Below are 20,036 nucleotides of genomic sequence, written 5' to 3' on the forward strand. Positions count from 1 at the left end.
TGTCTCATCCGGTACTTGCCCGCCAAGATTTCTCAAAATTAATCAGCCACAGGTATTTCTGGCATAAATATATCTTTAAAGATAAATTACGACTTTCCCCTTCAAATAATCATGAAAACAATGAAATTACAATCAAAGGAACAAAATATTCCGTATGAAAAAGTGGCTTGGGTTCGATAGACTAGCCAATCAAGTTCGTCGAATTTTATTAATCATGGGTTCAGTTCACAATAAAAACTCCACGCCGTTTTGAACTTTCAGAATTTTATTCTACAAGAGAGCTAGTATCGGCATATAGTAACAGAAGAAATTTGAATATTAGTAAAAATGAGGGGAAATTTATTGAGGATTTTATTTTTGTTGATGTTATTGGCGGCTTTGAGTACAGCGTGGTGGAGAAGACGAAGACGGGCTTGTACTAGAAAGAATTGTCGCTTATCACCTTGGAGTAGATGGACAGCTTGCACTGCCAGTTGTGGATTCGTTGGTGTCAGGTCAAGATCCCGCCGTAAAACGGCTACTGAGTCGTGTGGGGGTCGATGTTGGAGCCTAAGCGAAACTCAAGGTTGTAATCGAAAATGTTGTCCGGTTGCGTGTTCGTTTTATTACACAGCCTGGAGTTCGTGTATAGGTTGTGGTACTCGTGGGACTCAAAATCGAAGATTAGTCATTCGACGTAACCCTTCATGCAATGGACAAGCTTGTCCGAGGGCTGGGACTTACTCTAGAAGGTGCAACACTGGCAGGTGAGGTTTACACGTTGTTTTTTTAAGAAACTAGTTTTACCAATCAGCCTCAATGTTTCTTAAGAAATCGGCCTTTTGAGCCTTAAAGGATGCATGTCTCGATAATACAATATTCTAATAGACTCCCTAATAGTAGGGTACTTTCCTATCTTCTATATTGATTTTCTGACTTTCTCAAGTGTTTCTAACTGTTATGTAAGCATTTTTCTGGAACTTTGCCTAGATTGGAAGGTTCTTAAGAAAAACCGAATTAAAAAATGTTATTTTCTCATTCTCAGCCTCAGCATGTTTCTTAGATGTTTCTTAGTTTTAAGGCATTCTGAGCCTCATGTTTCTTAACCCTTTATAACTGCCGTGCGTATTTTTTAAGTTTCGACCTATTTGCCACGAGAAAAAAAGAAGGTTTGATCTATTTGCCGATGTCAGCATAAGCAAAAAGTAGCGATTTTGACTTCATTTTCTGAATAATATATGAAGTATTAGCCAAGTACTATAATTTTGAGTTGAACATGGTAGAATAGTTATTTTTCAAAATCCCGACAATGGCAAGGAAATCGAAACTGCTCAATTATTTTTTCATGATGTAACGGCGTCGTCCGATCAAACTACTCTGGCTAATTCGATTCTATACCTCCTTTAATGAGATCAAAAACAATAAAAAAGCTCTCGAATTGCCCAAAGTAAATTCAAAGATGACAAAAAATAACTTTCTCAAGGGAAATCATATTGCTAACGCACGAATCCTTTCTATGAAATAGGCTGGTAATCGAAGTTTAAAACTTCAAAATAGTTTTGATCCAGTTGTAAAAGCCTTCATCATTTTTCATCTTCATCTTTATTTTCAAATTTTTCAAAAATTATAAAAGTTGAGTTTGAATTTACACACACAAAATTATTTTAAATCATCTGAAGTACTGTATGTATTTTGTCTTTCAAGAACAATAAAAGGCAAACTGGCAATTTTTATTTTGGAAAGGGCTTTTGAATTGAATTAAATTGTCATTTAAACTATCTCTGCTCGATTATAATAAGAAATGTAACTAAGGTGGCAAGGAAAGAATCTACTGGGGGGGGAGGTGGGGGTCTCAAAAGATTTCATGTCTTTAACTAGGGTTCCAATTTTTTTAAAGGTCTTCTTTAAGCTGTTGACTTTTCTAAGAACAAAATTTTAGCCTGCGGCGCCAAAATTACAGAGAAAACTTTCTGTGATATGAAGTTTCATGCTTTCTGCAATTTTTGTGAGCTTATTCTTGCTAACTTTAACCTTTTCAAGGGCTTTTTAAGCTATTTGAGCTTTCTTTGAGCAAAACTTTTCGCCTGCGGCGCTTAAGTTACGAGAAAAAATCTTCCCTGAAAAAAGGTCAATTTCTTTCCCAATCTCGTCCCCGGAACCGGAATCTCGTGGCTCCGCCTCTGACTGCTACCTATTATTGTAGCTTAACCATCAGTTTTGATTTGGAAATTTTTGAAATATCCCCATCCCACCCTAGTAGATATTTTCTGACCACTCCTTAACATTTCTTTTCTCAGTTTTAACCTTTGAACGCAGTATTTTTGAAAATCTAGACAAATGTCAATGATTTATTTTTGAAACTTCAAAATTCAAAGTGGCATTAAAGCTTGTAGCCTCAATCATTTTGGTACCATTTCAGAGGTAATTTACCATTATTTCAAAAAGCATTCGGTTTATGCCCCTTTACATCAAGTGGAACGAAGCTTGGACGCAAGGTATGGTACTTAGTATTTTGACTGTTTCAAGAGCGAAAACGCGTCCCTTGGAACATAAGGTTAAGAATGAACTAGACGATGTTATCGTACATTACAGTGATAGTAGCGGTGGGAAATATGGCGGTATGGCGTTATGGCGGTATACGAAAAAAAATCAGCGGGAGAGTTTCGAAGACTGGCAAACTCTACCGACTGTAAACCCGTTTGCAAATTGATTTGTCTTAAGACTAAAGCATATGTATGCCTGATCTTGCATCTGTGATTTCCCCCGAATAATTAGAATAGTCTTCGTTAAGATGCTGAAAGTTTTTCATGCCTTGTCTCATCTGACACTTGTTAAGATTCTTCAAAATTAATCAGCCACAAGTATTTCTGGCAAAAATATATCCTTTTGTGATAAAATAAGATTTCCAATAGTGTACCACTCAGCACAGATATAATGACGTTTATTTATTCAAAAGACAATAGCTGTTCTACCAAATATAGAAAAGGAACTGGGTTCGAAGATCTAGCCAAAGCCACTATAAATACTTCTGAAGTCTAGCCCTAAGAAAGACTTGCTAGAAGAAGTGATAGAGAAAAGCACACACATCTGTTGAGTACAATTAATCATGAGAGGGAATTTATTGAGGATTTTATTTTTGTTGATGATCTTGGCAACGTTGCCTTCAGCTTGGTCGTGGAGAAGGCGGAGACGTAGGAGATCTTGTAGTAGACGGAATTGTAGTCTATCTCCTTGGAGTCGATGGTCTGCCTGTACTGCTAGATGTGGTAGCTATGGTACCAGGACAAGATCACGCCGTAAAACAGTATCTGAATATTGTGGTGGCAGCTGCTGGAGTCTATCCGAAACACAAGCTTGTAACCGAAAATGTTGTCCTGTATCATGCTCTTATTATTACACAGCTTGGAGTTCATGTGCAGGCTGTGGCACTCGTGGGACTCAAACTCGAAGATTAGTGATTCGACGTAACCCATCATGCGGAGGTAGAGCTTGTCCGAGGGCTGGAACATACTCTAGAAGGTGCAACACTGGCAGGTGAGAGAATTGGATTCGAGGGAAAGATTTGGTAATAGTATTGAAGAATTTACAAAAGTGTGAGATGTACATAATTATTCACCGTTCTTTTTAGAAGACCCGGGGGTACTGGGCTTGATGATCAGAGGGCGTGCCGCCGGTTCTTAAAGGGATTATATAGGCGACATTCTGGTCAATTCGCTTAAATTCAGTAAACAGGTCAAAGTGATTGAAAGAAAAAGAGTGCTGTGTGTGAAATGTAAGAGATTTTGGAGATGTATAAGAGATTTTAAGAGGTCACCAGGACAAAACTATCAAATAAATAGACTACACCGTTTTAATCAGACCAATTCTTTGGTAATTGGGAGACTTTTTTGTCTTGAAATTAAGGCTCAATATTTAACAATAGTACCACTTAGTGTTTTTAGTAACATGATAATAAGGATCAAATCGTTTCTCACGAAAAAAATCCGACTGCTGACCAAAAGGCACACGCAAAATGGTACGGGTCTTAACACGGGTTCCTTATTATGTAACATGTCCATCAACTATTAGATTTCCATTTTCCGCGTGAAAAACTTATTGCAATATATACTTGTTCTAGCTTGAAACTCATTCTCACGCACTTTACCGTAGCTTATTCGAGAAGAAATTTGAGTATGAGTGACACTTCGCATGATCTTTAACTGTGACAAAATGCTTTTATTTTCCCAAAATTTCCGAAATACTTCGAGAGGAACTTTTTTGTTGACGTCTTCATTTGTCAAAACGAACTCACTTGTGAAATTTTAATCCAGGTCAAGCCCTTTTAAGATTTTTCTCCTACTGGTTAAGTAACCTTTCACTATCCTAAATACTCATGTTTTTGCCAGTAACTACCCCACCTAAAACGTTGTCTGTCAAAAGGTCTTTTCATGAATTATTTTGAGTGCAACGATTGCCTCGTTTTTGAAATTATTACCAAGGCGATATAATCCTTTGGGTCTTCAAGTATCACTTTTATAAATAGTGAAATTTCTTATGAACTCCTCTGGGATCAATTGCCATAGCAATATTTTGAAAACGAGGTAATCATTGCTTTTGGTGTATCTTATGAAAGGTTTATCCATAGATTTATAAATCCCGAAGGGCTAGATGTCGTGCTTTAAGCTTTTCCAAGCAAAAAAAGTGAATATCGCAAAACATATTGCTGCTATTGTTTTCAAAAACCCACGAAGTTTCTTATTGGTCAAGCGCTAAATTTTATTGTAATGTCACATGACTTTGGCACACTTTTCAGAAAAAGCACGTCATCTAGCCCTTCGGGCTTTATAAATCTATGGTTTATCTGTAGGAGTGACTAAGGAAGATTGAAATCACTGATATACGCCGCTTGTCACAAATACAAAAGAGCCGCTATCAAACTATTATCCGTTATAACTCTCACATTAACCAAAAACGCAAAAAAATTCTTGAGGCGCATCCTTAGTAATTTAACACTTCACTTAACAACTTCTTGAGAGTGCTTGGGAAATGCTAACGTCACAAAATATCGTTCCACTTTTCATCATAAATATTTCCAGTCTATATTTTTAACAGACCTAGCCTGAATATTTTTTGAAACATATCTCGCTGAATATTTTATTTTTAAAGGTGATTTTTTTGATAGATTTTAGAAGCAGGTTCTAAATTTTATGTCGAAAAGCTTTCCTAGTACATAGCCCGATAACAGCAATCAGCCCGTCAGATCTCGTTTTACCAAAACAAATTAGTTAACATCTCAGATATAAGTATAAAACTAAACTGTAACTTTCATTATGTCTAAATATCAGGTGAGCCATTAAAAATCACTTGTGTATATGAGAGGACATTTTTAGAAATTACCTTAGCGGCGGACAAAAGTGATGAAAAAATCGCTTAGTGACGAAGTTTTTAACCGACGAATATTTCATGCCGACGAAATTAGTGGCCGACAGAATTTCAGTCGGTAATGGAGCAACATAAGCAAGCAACGGTAAAGAGGAGCGGACATAGTAGCAAAATAACCTAAACTCATAAAGGGAAGAGGATTATACCATATTTTCGAATGAAAGAAAAGTTTTTCCACATGGAAAGACTTCCTTTAGGGGTCAAAGAGGGTAGTTCATAAAGGTCATTTAGATTGAGCAAAAGTTGAATAAGCGTTGAAAGATAGATAGTTTGAATAACTGTGCCAAATAGACAGGGAGCTTATCCGCTCTTCGACCTCTATTAAGGTTTGTATCCGTAGATTGGAGCTTATTTTACTTTCAAAGGTTCATGAAGTTGGTCTTAAGTTCGAGTTGGCATAGGAATTGAAGGAGATTTTCATCATTGTTTGTAACAAAGAAGTCAGAAATCATTTGAAACATAGCAATTACAGTAGTAAAACTGTTAAACAAGGCTGAAAAAAGCTCCATATTTTATCAGACGTTCAGAAATATGAAGGAGAAGACACTAATAGTTGCTCTAAAGTTGGTGATATTGATTTTAACATTAATCAAGGATGTATCAAACTCATGTGAAAAAGTCGATTGTTTGTTGAGTGAATGGAGCGAATGGTCTATTTGCTCCCACACATGCGGAATGAACGGCACGCGTACACGTTCTAGAACAATAAAACACGAAGCTAAATGCGGTGGCAAAAGTTGTCCAGTACTGGGCTTAGATAAACCCAAAGCATGTAATATAGGATGCTGTCCTATAGACTGTCGGTACGGACATTGGGTTAAGTGGGGCCCATGCCAGGGTTGCACTGAAAAAGGAATACAGTCCTATAAACGTAATATTACAGCAGAAGCGATATGCAGTGGCAGATGTGATGAAGATGTTTTGAAGAATAAAACGTGTGATGCGAGTGGTATCAGGTATATTTATTTTTTTTGGTGCTGGATTTGACAAGGAGATTCATAAAATAAAGCAAAATAAATATTACAGAATAAAGGTTTTCAGATAGATTTTAAGTACGGTACTTCGATAGACTTTAAGCGCATTTTAGGGTTGCGGAATACAAACATTCGACCGTCAAAGAAATGTAAAAAAAAACTGGTGTGAGATATTCTGGTAGGTATTGTGGTAACTTGTTAAAAAGATCTTTTAGGAAAAATAAGAATAGCAGACATACTCTCTGATTCTCCGTTAAAGATAGTGAGCTCGCATACTTCGGAAAGAGATTTAATCTCCTAAAACTAAATTTAAAAAACTTTCACCGGCAAATGATCACTTGAGTTAACAATGCCTTATAAATATTACTTCATAACTCGAAATTTCCATAAATCGACCAAATTTGTCTTCCCCGTGCACGTTCGAGTTATGGAGACTTCGCTACTTTAGTACAGATAGAACATTTCGCTCAACAGGAATGAATACTGAGGTCCAAAAGACGACCGATTCAAATATTAAAAATTCTACCATACCTTTTGGACCAATTTCAAAGAGTTTTGATAGCTTAATAATTTTCAAAATAATGCAAATCTATATAACAAAATCATCCGTAAATTCTAAGTGCCAGGTTTTAGTGTTTCTAGTTTCAGACTGTTAAAATGAGAACCTCTGAAAGCTAGATCAGGTGTAGAAATATCTGTTCTTTTATACTTGAATTTATTTAAGAACAGATTGAAATTGAAATGACAGTGAAATCGAAAAATACATTTTTGACATACTGTAACATGCGACAAGAAATTTCCAAATTTTACAAACAATGCAAAATAGTATTTGAAATATTGAGTAGAGTATACTTTGAGTGTAGCTTACAGTGAGAAAGTGATAGAACTTATTCTCAAAATCAGAGAGATGAAAATGTTAATAATTTTGAGAATGGTATTAATTTTGATGTTAATTGAAAATGTTAGTTGTTGGTGCAAAGCTGTTGATTGCGAGATGACTGAATGGACGAAATGGAGTTTATGTGATAAATCATGTGGAGGGGGTCTGAGAATGAGATTCAGATATCCACGTGTTCACCCACAATGCAATGGTGTAAAATGCCCTGTGCTAAATATTAAACGAGGGCAATGTAATTCAAAATGTTGTCCAATAGACTGTCGTTATGGACCTTGGATAAAAAGAGGCCAATGTCAAGGATGTGGTAGAAACGGATCACAAACATTGGAACGTAAAGTGATATCAAGGGAAAGTTGCGGTGGCAGATGTGATAAACTTCTTGTTAAAAATACGAAGTGTGATGCTAGTAAACGGTATAAAATCTCTTCTTGAATATGAAAGAATCTTGAAGTTATATAGCCGATTTAAGCAAAATTAACCCTTTTTAATCGTCAATTCAAAGATTTAATTTGGTTTACAGTCCATCAGATGGGGGGTTTTCCAGTGCACAACATTTTTTTTTTAAATGTGAAAATGCATAAAATCTTGTAGCCAGAGAGTTAGACAATGATTTTAGTACCAGTAGGAAAGTATTTTCATACTCTTTGAAAATGGGATGAGCTGTAGTTATTACACTAGACTTCACTAATTGGTTATTTGAAGTAATAAAGATGACGTGACAAGTAACAAAATCGTTTTATTACAGGTTAACGACCAACCAAATCAAACGAGAGCTTGTAAAAACTCCAGCTTGTCCCTTCAAAATGCATTGGTTTGTGCGCCTTTAAATTAATTGGTCAGAAAGATGGTTTTGGACAATTTTGACCTATTTTAGACACATATACAAGTCTTTCGGGTTTTAAAGGTTAGACGACCTTTGTCGACGATTTTGAGGATGTTAAAAAAAGGGAAAATTCAAAAGAAATCTGAGCATACCTTTTCAAATTCAACCGTTAAATGAACAATCTTCAAATTGCAAACAACTTCATCGAGTCATCTTTTTCTTGAGTTCTGAAAATAAAAAGCATTCGAGTATTAATTGAAATATTCTAATACATCTCCTTCTCACAGACTCACTGGGGCCCCTTCCCACTGGAGAAAATGGCCAATCGTCCCCGGTGGAAAATCAACCCCCATTTTTGTCCCCACTGAAAATAATCGAATAAACAAACCTCACTGCAAAATATTATGCTATTTTTCCCATCCCCACTGAATTTTCTGACTTGAGAAGAAAGTTATTGAAATCTCCAGCCATAAAGAATATTGGAATATCAATCGCCATCGAGTATCAGTCCGTTATTTTTATCCCCACTGGCTGATAAAATTCTACAAGGTATGTGAAAAGGGGTTGTTGTAATGCTTTGAGTTATTGATTTTTTTTGTTGCTCTTTTACGAATCCACAGATTTGTGTCAAAGGAAACAGAGCTTACAAAATCTAAACTAGACATCATTTCGCTATCCAAAAAAGTTCACATTTCTGGATGCAGGATCAATGTTTCGTTTCAAACGATGGCAGGTTATCCCCAAAACTTTCTAAAGGTGTCAACAGAAAGTAAGGAGAATTTCGTCTTTGCATCTTTTGATAAATAGACATAAAATATAAGAACCAGGAAGATTTTAATGAGGTTCGCCTGTTCGTATTGTTTGGCCTATTGTTCTTATAATGTTTTCAAAACTGAGATATTTGGATTGAATAACCTATTTTTACATTGATCTTAAATTCGTCTCATTTTGACACACACACACAAACTTTTTTATAAGGAACAGTAAACTTTTGTTCATCACTTTAAACCTCGAATTGATCTTATTCTGTTTGTACTTTAATACCTATTTTGAGATTTAAGCCCTCCATTTGTTAAAAATTCAGCTATTCTATAACCTTCAGTTATGTTGAAAGGTGAAAATAAGAACATGCTAAGAACAATTTTAGCTTAAAACTCCCGAGGCTTCAAAAAATTTGGATATTCTCATAAAATGTACACTCTCAGATCAATAATTTCTCACGAAAAACTTTCTAATGACGAAACCTGTAATAATATGATTTCAAGATCGTGTAAAATAGAATCAAAAGTTTCGTCTGCCTTTTGTATCTATAGAAAGTAATACCAAATGTTAATTCGATAAAAAATTTCCCACAAGAAAGGGGGCTCCGCATTTTTACAGAATTTCTTAAATGCATTAAAGTGTGAGCAAGCAAATTCACCATTGAAGTGAGTACTACACAATAATTGTGTTTTTGTTATGACATATAGCTTTAATCCGCAAAAAAACATCTGCGCAAAAATCTCTTTTTTACATGAAAATGGAACGATTGGCTGTCATTGGTGGTCTCCTCATGTTTTAAAGAATCCTGCAGTTTTCAGATTCCGATCTTTTTTGACCAGACACTTGTATTACGCAATGACTGATGGAGATAATGCTCCTTTTTTATCCTATTATTTTGTTTATACAATAATATAAAAAGATGCTTTCTTTTGTAGTTTTCTTTGTCTTGTACAATTTTTTTTGACAAACAACTGTTTAAAAAGTGACATATCGGCTTTATAAGAAAAATGGTATAGGACCAATACTAATGTTTGAACAAAGATTAAAAAGAGATTGGATACGATATGGAGTGGGTTACTACACAAGTAGCAGGGTCGTGCTAGAAAAGGGGACCAGTTTTAAATTTCGTAATCAGTGGTATAAAGTCTCGGAGAGGCACTTGCTGGTCCTCAACTTTTTAATGACGATACAGTTTTGACGAGTTGATTGACTATTTATTGCTATTTAAATATGGAGACGATTAATTATTTAACGTCGGTGTGCATCTTGATGAATTTCTTTCTGCTACCTACTGACGCATGGTTTTTCAGCAGACGAAGGACTTGTTCTAAAGTGAACTGTCGTGTGTCTTCTTGGAGCTCCTGGTCCACTTGTTCTGTCTCTTGCGGTTTTTTTGGAGGCAAACGGTACCGATCAAGGAGAGTGGTAGCCTCTGCTACGTGTGGAGGAAGCTGTTACTCCCTTACCGATGAACAAACGTGTAACACTGTCTGTTGCCCTGAAAATTGTGTCTGGTCGTGGGGAGGATGGGGTACTTGTCAAGGTTGTGGACCGAACGGCCAACAGACATCGACGCGTGTGATCAGTAAGAAAGAAAATTGCGGAGGCAGGTGTGATGGTGTTTCATCGCGAACAAGAACCTGTGATACGGGAAAGTAAGTCAAAATTCTAAAGTCTTCTAGATCCTTTGAAGAGGGCTGAGAGAGGGCTCATCGAATCCCTAAAAACTTGCTCTTTCTAGAAAAAAAGGAGAGGCGACATATCTCTTTTTGATGCACTTTTTGTGTGAAAAAGTTCCTGATAAGTAGAAGATGATGATGAATAAGTAAGGTTGCAAAAATTTACTCTGAGTTTCGAATTTCAAGAAGACACATGCAAAAAGTATTGGGGTAGTATATCGTATAGCGTACATCGTTCGATTTTTCGGCAACATTCCTAATAAGTAGACGAAGAAGATGAATAAGTAAGGTTGTTTCAACTTCCAAATTTCAAGAAGACACATGCAAAACGTGTTGGGGTAGGGTTAGTCAAGGTTAAATAACATGTTGACCCAAATCGTATATCGTTCGATTTTTCGGCAACATAAAGATTTAATTCGATCTCTTGCTGTTATCCAACGTGACCAACTGTGTGGTGAGAAGAACAGGTGATGCTCAGAAAAAAAATAGTTCCGTAACTTGAGCGCCATTATGAAGTGAAACTTTAAACTTGAAGTGACAGATTGTCAGATGTTTGACTGATATGAGAAATCGACAAATATATTTGATAGAAGGAAGGTTTTAAAGTAGACCGAGGGCTTCGATTTCAAACTTCATTTTTGATTCTTAGGTCCAATCTTAGAATGGCCGACTCCGCTTCTTAAAGAAAAGCTAAGAAGCAGAACTGAAAAGTAAATGAAACGTTTATTTCACTTCCAAGGCAATTGAAGGATATAAGTCCAAAGGAATAATTTCACTTTTTTTGAACCTAAGACTTTTCTGAACTAACAGGCCAGCTACGGTATTCAAGGGCTATTCTGACCCAATGGAACGATCTAAAAATAAAAGATGGAAGGTATTCTTTTCACTGGTCAGCGGCTTCGTAAAGAAGCACTCAAATGAAATGTTGACTTCAAAGCGAAACACCTTCAAGGACCGTGTCATTCTTTTGTAAAAGTTAACAGATGACCACAAAAACCACACCACTTTTGCATGAGGTCATATTTAGCAAGACCTTTGTTTGTTTAAGCGACCGCAAAAAGTAATAATGCATTCTATTCGCAGATTAACGATTTGTTCGTCACCAAATATTTCACTTTTACCTTAGAAAGCAAAACTGCAGGACTCTATGACTACAGGGATAATCTTAAAGATGTTTGAGTGGTTAAGAAAGCCTAATAAACTGATGCGAAGTAGATGAAAGTTCTTTAAGAATGTTTTAACAAGCATAACTTGATTCAAGTCCTATCAAGATCCTTTATCCGTTTTTTATAAGGACAAACTACATAAGAACGCAAAAATATTAAGAACAAACTAAGAACATTCTAAGACTTTAATAGGAAATTGCACAAAAACACTCACAAGAGTTTACAACAGTTTAAGAACAATTTTAGGCTTAAAGCTCAAAAATTCTGGATGTCCTTAAAACGTGTAGATCGAGATGAGATGACGTTGGACAATGTCATGACCAATTATTAATATAACTCCAACCTGATTGATTTTCTGTGAATGTTCATTCTAGATTTTTGTTGTAATTTGTATTGTCTTTTTGTTTTGTGGATTTTGTTCTCTGAGTTTCCATTTGAATAGTTGAAGGTTTCATGCTTCTAGACTATATATATGTGAAGAAATTCAAAGAATTTCTGTCCAACTATCTTCTTTCAGGAGATTTGGGTGGCAGAGCAGCATATGCATTTCGTCCTTATTAGGACTCGTCAGTACTGCATACTGCCATATATAGACCAAAAAGAAGCGGAGATGTTGTGGTAGGTGAGTTCAGTCCAAAAAAATATCCCATGTGAAATATTTGCGTAGGCCGAGTATGAGGTAGGTCCGGTAGGTCCAATGGTGGAAATATGACACAAACATAAAAGGAGAAGGAAAGAAAAACCCCAAAACGACGAAAGAATGCTGGTAAAAGGTGTGCGTGAGAAGGCAAGTGAGAGGTTTACCTAGAGAAAATCCTAAGTGTAGAGAGATAGACAAACAACTAAGCACTTTAATGACCTTAAAATTGGTATCAAAAACAAACACGCAGAAACATATAGTACAACAAGGTGTGTACAAAATCGAACGATCGCAACATCGTTAAAGAGTGCGTTTGGATTATCTTAAGTCCCTCAAAAGAAAATTCATATTTTGTGAGAAAAGAGCTATATTTTTTAAAATAACATATTTGGATAAATAGTTAATTTTATGCAGGGGATTGGTCAATTTTAGCACTTCAGACGAATCAATCAAGTGGTTTCTAGTTACGTTGTATTCATTGATGCGATTGTTCATTTCAAAACGTTTGGTATACAAAAACATACATTACTGCATTCGCTCCTCCTGCTCTTTACAGTTTGCAGACAAGAAAGGTGGCCCTTTAGTTACCCTAATGACCCACGTGCTATTGTTTAAGCGTTAAGTGTTATTTTTGTTGGAGAGCAGGGCCATTTTGGAGGATAAGTGGACCCGTGATTTTGCTGAAATCGCGACTAAAGTACTTGTATTTGGAGACAGTTACTGTTGTAGTTAAGCAACAATCTCATTGAGGACTGCATACTGTTAGTTTTGTTCAAGATTTTTTGTAACAAGGTTGGAAGCCTGTTGGAAGAAAAGACATTTATTAATTTCGCTTAGCGAAAGTATTACGATAGCCTTCCGTGTGTCTGGCTGGCGAGACATTTTTTCGGGCGCAAATTATGGCGTGGGCGTTTGGCTGCGGGCGTACTACGGCCAATATTCAAAAGGTGGACTCACTCACGAAGATAAAAAGTGATATAAAACAGGGCTTTTCTTAATAAATAAAATACGCTAGTGCAAGAAGTGTAACCAAGCCTTTGTAAACATTCATCGTGAGAACTTTTTAACGGCTGCTTGATTGCACATGCTTTTGAAACTTGCTGCTGCTGTATAAAATTTTATCATATTTTCTGTTTTTTTGTAGAGTGTTTAAATAGGTTTAATATTTGTTTACTCCTAAGTATTTTATGTTTGTGTAGTTAGTGAATGCACCAATAAATTGATCATGCTCAGTAAAAGTAGTACAAAAAGAGTTAATTTTCCACAACAAACAACAACATTACTCTCTCTTCTCTTCTTCACCAAAACTACAAACAGCACAGGTATGATCTTTTTTTCCTTTTTTCACCAGATAGTTATGTGTTAATAGTGAAACCAGTTGTGACAAACAGTCAGTTTTAGCAAGTACCGTGAAGTTGGGTAACTTGCATCAGTGGAGGGTAACTTGCACAGCCGGCTAGCCATCAAATGACTGACCAATCAAAGCAGCAAAATTTCAAAACAAATGAACTACACAGCTCCGCTTGCAGCTCTAGCCTACCATTTTTGTTTTGATTTAACTTTGTATTTTAATGACCAAAACGGGTCATTTATTTGAGGGCTATGCATCCACTGATGCAAGTTACCCGATCTAATGGTATTTCTTAGAAATCATGCCAATTGAAATTCAGCAATCATTTTTGTATAGTCGAAACGACCCTGCCTAGACACTACCGTACATTGTCATTGTACGGTGATTTACGGTGGGTAAAGTGGGGTGTACAGATAATACAGCAGGTTTCAAATTAACCTATTTTTTACCGCCATACAAAGGACATTTAGATCCAGCCCCACCGTACACCACCGCACAATGTACAGCGACCATGATGGTTGGCAAACGATATCATACTCCAGGATGCAAGTGAAATTTTTCAATCCGCGGACGTAGACTGGGGTTCGGCTATTATCAGTTAGGGTTAGGGTTGGAGCTCGAGAGGCCTTCTTAGGGGCATTCGTACCCTGTGACTTAACTTTGGATCCCGTAGGGATCCTTGTAGGGGCACCGGTAGGGTTGGGAGCTTTCTTAATTAAGGTCTGTAAATTACACGCTATAAGTATTTGTGAATGACTGCATTCTGCCTTGTCTCGTTGGCGCAAGCGGTTAGGCATTGGGTTTGTTAACCAAGGTTGCTTGCATTTGGTGGTTCGAGCCGGGTTGGGTGACCTGTTTCACCGGTACGGGCAAATTTCAGAAAATACTTAGAAAACAGTTAGAAACACTTGAGAAAGATAGAAAATCAGGATAGAAGATAGGAAAGTAGAAAATAGGGGGAAAATAAGAGACGATGCATCCTGGAGTATGATATCGTTTGCCAACCGTTAATGATGACAGTTTTTTATCCGATGAAGTTTGATTGGTCAGTTGGTTTTTGATGAGTTTGGTTAGTAAAAGTTCCAGCTTTTCCTCCCCGATGGGATGATAGATATTGGCTCTCTCTTTAAGCTTTAGCGTGGGCGTCTGCTAATAAGCCGTTGGAATGTAAATATGATGGGTAACAAGGTAATAAATCAAACTAATCAAGCTTCAATCAAACTTCACCGATCTTGATCCACCTTTTGCTAATTAAGATTTTCATTTTGAATCATGGTACCATTATTTGTATAAGATTCCCATTTCCGCACTAAGATTCTTGTTACTTTTCTGGAATCTTTCCCCTATATATTTTTCACAGGCGGGATAATCGGCAAGAGATTGGGTAGGGTTTGTTTAATGGGATGCTTATAAAGGAGTCAAAGTTTAATCTCAAGGAGTATTATTTCTTTAAAGCTTAAAGTTGGCTAGTTTTTACCCTGCAATTTTCTAGTCCAGAAACTGGAGCTCAACTACACTAATTTTTTTATAAGCATAACGTTTACAAGCATACTGAAGCTCAAATTTCCAGAAAAATTAAGCATATATATGCTAAGCATACCTTGAGGCTCAGCCAAAGAAATTTTTGGAATCATAATTTCCCAAACTTCAGAAAATAACAGAAGAATGAAGAAGAGAATTACAAACAAAATCCGAAAAATTGGTGATTTTATTTTGTTTAATCTCTTATAAATAACACAACTTGGTCTCTTAAGAATGTACACTATCTAAACTTACATAATTTTTTACCAAGCATAGGGTTAAGCATAATTCGAGTCTCAAAATTGAGCTTTACTTAAGCATAGTGAGCTTCAGCTGGGGGGGGGGGGTGGTAAACTTGCTCTCGATGGGATCAACTGATGCTTGTCCAGGGCGGGGGGGGGGGGGGTGTTTAGACCTGCTGTCCGGGGGATCAAAAGTCACAATGTCCAGGGGGGATTTCCAAAAAATGTTATATCCTTCACCCCCCCCCCCCCATATTCAAATTTTTTCTGGAAAAGTCCAATGATTTTGATGGTGGTGGGCCATCATTCATATCAGATAGCGAAGATAGTATACAAAATATTTTTCTGACTAGCCATTTTTCTCAATTTTAGATAAATTCTACTGTTTATGGAAAGATGAACTTTGCGCAAGTGAAAGAAGTCTTAATGAAGTGTCCTTCAGGGTCTCTTCCCCCCATGCCTAGAATGAAAATTTTCCATCCCCCCCCCTCATTTTTCCCCACCCTGCCTCCAAAAATTTCTCTGTCCCCCCCCCCCCCCCGTCAAGCAAAAAATTAAGAAGCTGTAATTTGATGAACTTAACGCTTATTGTTTTCCCTAAGGTAGTTCTAATTCAAGAAGAAATGGAAAGGATGGTGTTTTTAAACCATGATATTAATAAAACTAAGCATTATGCTATATCATCTCATAAAACCGGATGTTTTTCAATTTTGAATTGATTTTGGTGAGTTCCCCCCCATGCCTAGAATGAAAATTTTCCACCCCCCCCCTCGTTTCCCCCCCCCTGGCTTCAAAAAAAATTCTTTCCCCCCTATACGTCCTTTTGACCTCAAAACCCATCCCCCCCCCTGAATCCAGGGGGGGAGGACACTATGGCTCAATGAGCCCCTCCCCAGCGGTTTGCGTGATGGCGTGATTGGGACTTTTTTCTTGCGTGATGGCGTGATTAGAGATTTTTTTGGCGTGATGGCGTGATCAAGATTTTGTTGTGATGCGTGATAGGGCAAAAATTTGAGGCGTGATGCGTGATTTGGGCTATTCCTCGCTATTTTTTGCGTGATGACAAATTTTAGCGATTTTCGTGATGCGTGATGGAGAACATTTTTTTGCGTGATGGCGTGATTAGGGGTGCCGCTGGGGGGGCCTCCTTAATCACAAGTTCATCCAAAGCACAAAATGAGGTTTCTGGCATCAAAGAATGAAAAGTTCTTTTTTCTTCTTCGTTTTCCATTTTTCTCAAGTATATTGCAGTTCTCTGAATTATTCTGAATTGAAAGATTTTGTTTACGCTTTATAGAATGGAATTCTTTAGTCGCATTTTTTAAGGAATCTTTTTTTTAATGGATTGAGATTTTTCATTAAAAAAACAGGGTCTATGACCTGTGTGTACAATACATTGTGTATATTTTGTGTAACGCTTCATTCAAAATGCATAATGCTGCAGGAGTCACGTTTCACGCGTCTTCGTCGTTGATGTTCAAGTATTATGCGAAATTTTCGACTTTAAGTCGTCTTGTTTTTTATATATTTATATTGGTACTAAATTGAGAAAATCAGCACGGCACTATGAAGTACTTGGCGATGCTGTTTCTGAACTTTATCAATTTACCATTTGTGTCAAGCTGTTGGATCCTTTGTGGTAAAAAACAAGATTGTGAACTTTCTGATTGGGGAGAATGGTCAGCATGTAGCAAATCATGTGGAATTGGAGGGACACGAGAGCGGAAGAGAACTAAGCTAGTGGAACCTTCCAATGGTGGGACAGAATGTGATCTTTTATTTGATGAAGAGAAATGCCCAAGTCATTGTTGTCCTGTAGATTGCGTGTATGGTCCTTGGGGTCAGTGGAGCCAGTGTCAGGGATGTGGCCACAACGGAACACAAACAGCAAGCCGTAAAGTTTTGAGTAAATCGGAATGCGGTGGCAAGTGTGATAAGAGCCTTGTGAAGAGAAGAAGGTGTGCAAATGTGTAAGTCTATCTACACTACAAAATAAATGTATGAGTTTCCAATTGGTGGATGAGTGAATAAGTTTCGAAATGTATGCAGTGAGCTTTTCGGCTTGATTGTAGGCGTGCAAGGGAGGGGGGGATTCAGGGGGTACCCGATTCCGCAATTCCACCAATTTTTTCTTCAATTTCCGTCAAACCGTCTAAAAATCAACCAAAATTCTGCCACCGAAAATTCCTTTGAAATTTAAGATTTTTGTTAAAAATCCCACGAATTTTGAATATTTTTTACCAATTCCACAAAATCTTTTGCTAAATTCCGTTTTTCCGCACTAAAATTGTCTAATTTTCCGTCTCCGTCAGAATACCCAATTTCCCAATACCCAATCACATGAAGCAATAATCATTTCAATTAAGGGGGTGGGGGTTCAAGCCTAATTTAAAGTAGAAAATCTTTTTCGAGTTTAGCAGAATTCCATTTGTAGAATGATAATAACAGGTGGATTGTTAAGGGCTCTGACCATAGTCAAAAAAATTATTTTGGTATATCATCGGCGATCCAAAAAATATCAGCAATCTGATTGGTTAAAAAGTGTACAATATATCTTGTATTTTACATGTAAAAATATAAATTGACGAAAAGATGTTGTTCCATTGTAGCGGTAGCAGCAATCTAACGTCACTTTGCTACAAAAGTGTCCTCCTACACAAAAAGTGCATTTTTGGGTCACCGATAAACCAGTTATCAGACATTTGCTCGTACAATATGGAAATATTTCACTCGTTACGGATTTTTTCCGTATATTTTTAATATTGTACGGAAAAATCTCGGAACTCATAAAATATTTCTCATATTGTACTCGCAACTGTCCGATAACTATTACATAACAAGTGGATTGTAGAGTGAAAATTTTAGACTAAAGTATGTTTAAAAAAATGGCAGTTCGCGCATTTTGAAACATTGTTCTTGAAGGAGATAATATATAATTAAACGTAATACCTCATTGAAAAGATAATGTTTTATGAAATGAAGATATCTAAAAAATGAAGCTGAGAAAAACAAAGATTTTTTCTACTCTATTGAAGAGTTTTTATCATTTAATTTTCTACTAAATTTTTTTGAATTTATACTTTTCTTAAAACTTTGAACTTTGCTGATTTCAGATATTTTAGCCATTTTTGGCCTACTTTGGAGGACTGTAACTTTTACTTGCCTTGACTGTTTTGAACTTGTCATCACTTTAACCGTCCTGTCTTTATAGTAAAGATATAAAGCCATTACATATTTTTACAGAAAGCCTTCAGAAAATTTCAGTTACTTGTTATAGAAACTGCCAGCTGATTTGACACCACCCTATAAGAGCCAAATTAATTCTTTTAATTTTCAAATTTTCCAATGTTACGATACCTGCAGACCTCCAAGCGTTTTAAAAATGTTTTGTCAAATGAAACGCAAAGTAGTGTTAACGCGTGGTTGTAGGCAGATTGTGAGAAAAATAATAGACTATGCTATAATCGAAGACTTTGTCACTATCAATAAGAAATAATCTTTAAGCCGAAGAAAGATTGGTAAACGGGTTTGGCTTTACAATCGATAGAGTTTGCGGCAATTTTCTCTCTGATTTTACGGCTGTAAAACTTTGCGCTTCTACATAATCTATAAAAATAACAAGAGGTGAAGGTCAAGAAAATAGCGATCCGCATGATCGGATAACTGGATAAAGATAATTGGAGTATGTAATCCAAGGAGAAATAGTAATTCTCTCCCCTACCTTTTGGTATAGATAGCCATCGAAAGAGAAACCTCCGGGTCACTTCCAACTGCGTTTACGAGACTAAGAACAAAGAACCGACTCATATAGACTTATATGGTTATCTCAGATTACAATCTATGACGTATTTCCATAATTAAAATTTTCTTGAATAAATTTAGTAAATAAATTAAATATTTTGGGTGTAAAAAATCTGGTAATTTTGGTGAGAAAAATATTTTCGATGAATTTTCAAACCGGAAGGATTTTCGTATTTCCATCTCTTGACATTCATTTGGAGATTGGGGACGAGATTCTGTTCCGTTTGTTTATGTTAAGGTCTACAGGGGACGTGGCTTAGAAGTGAAATCGAAAATGGACTACATTTTTCAAAAGATGTTACGCATTTGACGTAATACGAGATCCTAGTTATATTTTTGAAGGTGGAGTGTTTTCTGAATGGAAAATTATCTTTACGGAACTTTGAGACCCTTCTCCACATAGGTATATTTTTGTCGATTTCGTAGAAAAGGTTTTTTGGAAAGTGATTTGATTTTGGAAAGGTGAGAGGTCGTATAGTAATAGACACAAAATGTTTTGGACAAAATGAAATCAACCGTTCTTGCTCTGTCCCAGATCTCCACCCTGTATTTGCAAATAACAAGTACATTTGAGTCTCCAAAACTCAAACACGCACGGTGAACACGAATTAGCTCGAGTTAAGGAAATTTCGAGTTATGGAGTAAGGTTAATATAAGGTATTGTTAACTGGAGGGAGGAGAAAACTTGTTCGAGTTTAGGAGACATTCAAGTTATAGTAAAGGCCTTTTCGAATTTTCGACTCCTTAGCTCCACCTGACTTTTCTCGGAAGCACCGATA

The 20,036-nt window shown here is 36.6% G+C and overlaps 1 protein-coding gene across 6 annotated transcripts in view; it reads left to right on the forward strand.

Annotated features, from left to right (window-relative positions):
- Positions 1-20,036, forward strand: part of LOC136823223 (protocadherin Fat 4-like) — a 66,636-nt gene that overhangs the window by 12,338 nt on the left and 34,262 nt on the right. The window contains exon 1 of one of the 6 annotated variants that reach the window (XM_067079398.1): positions 289-746. The exons of 3 other annotated variants lie outside the window; for them this stretch is intronic. In XM_067079398.1, the coding sequence (XP_066935499.1) occupies positions 328-746 (419 nt within the window). In that variant the 5' untranslated portion in view covers positions 289-327. Of the gene's footprint in view, positions 1-288; positions 747-6,008; positions 6,357-10,016; positions 10,513-20,036 lie in introns of those variants that run through there. 2 more of the 6 variants (XM_067079402.1, XM_067079397.1) reach the window with 2 other exon arrangements.

Source organism: Clytia hemisphaerica, unplaced genomic scaffold, assembly GCF_902728285.1.
Source record: "Clytia hemisphaerica strain Z4C2 unplaced genomic scaffold, Clytia hemisphaerica genome assembly, whole genome shotgun sequence".
NCBI classification, from domain to species: Eukaryota; Metazoa; Cnidaria; class Hydrozoa; order Leptothecata; family Clytiidae; genus Clytia; species Clytia hemisphaerica.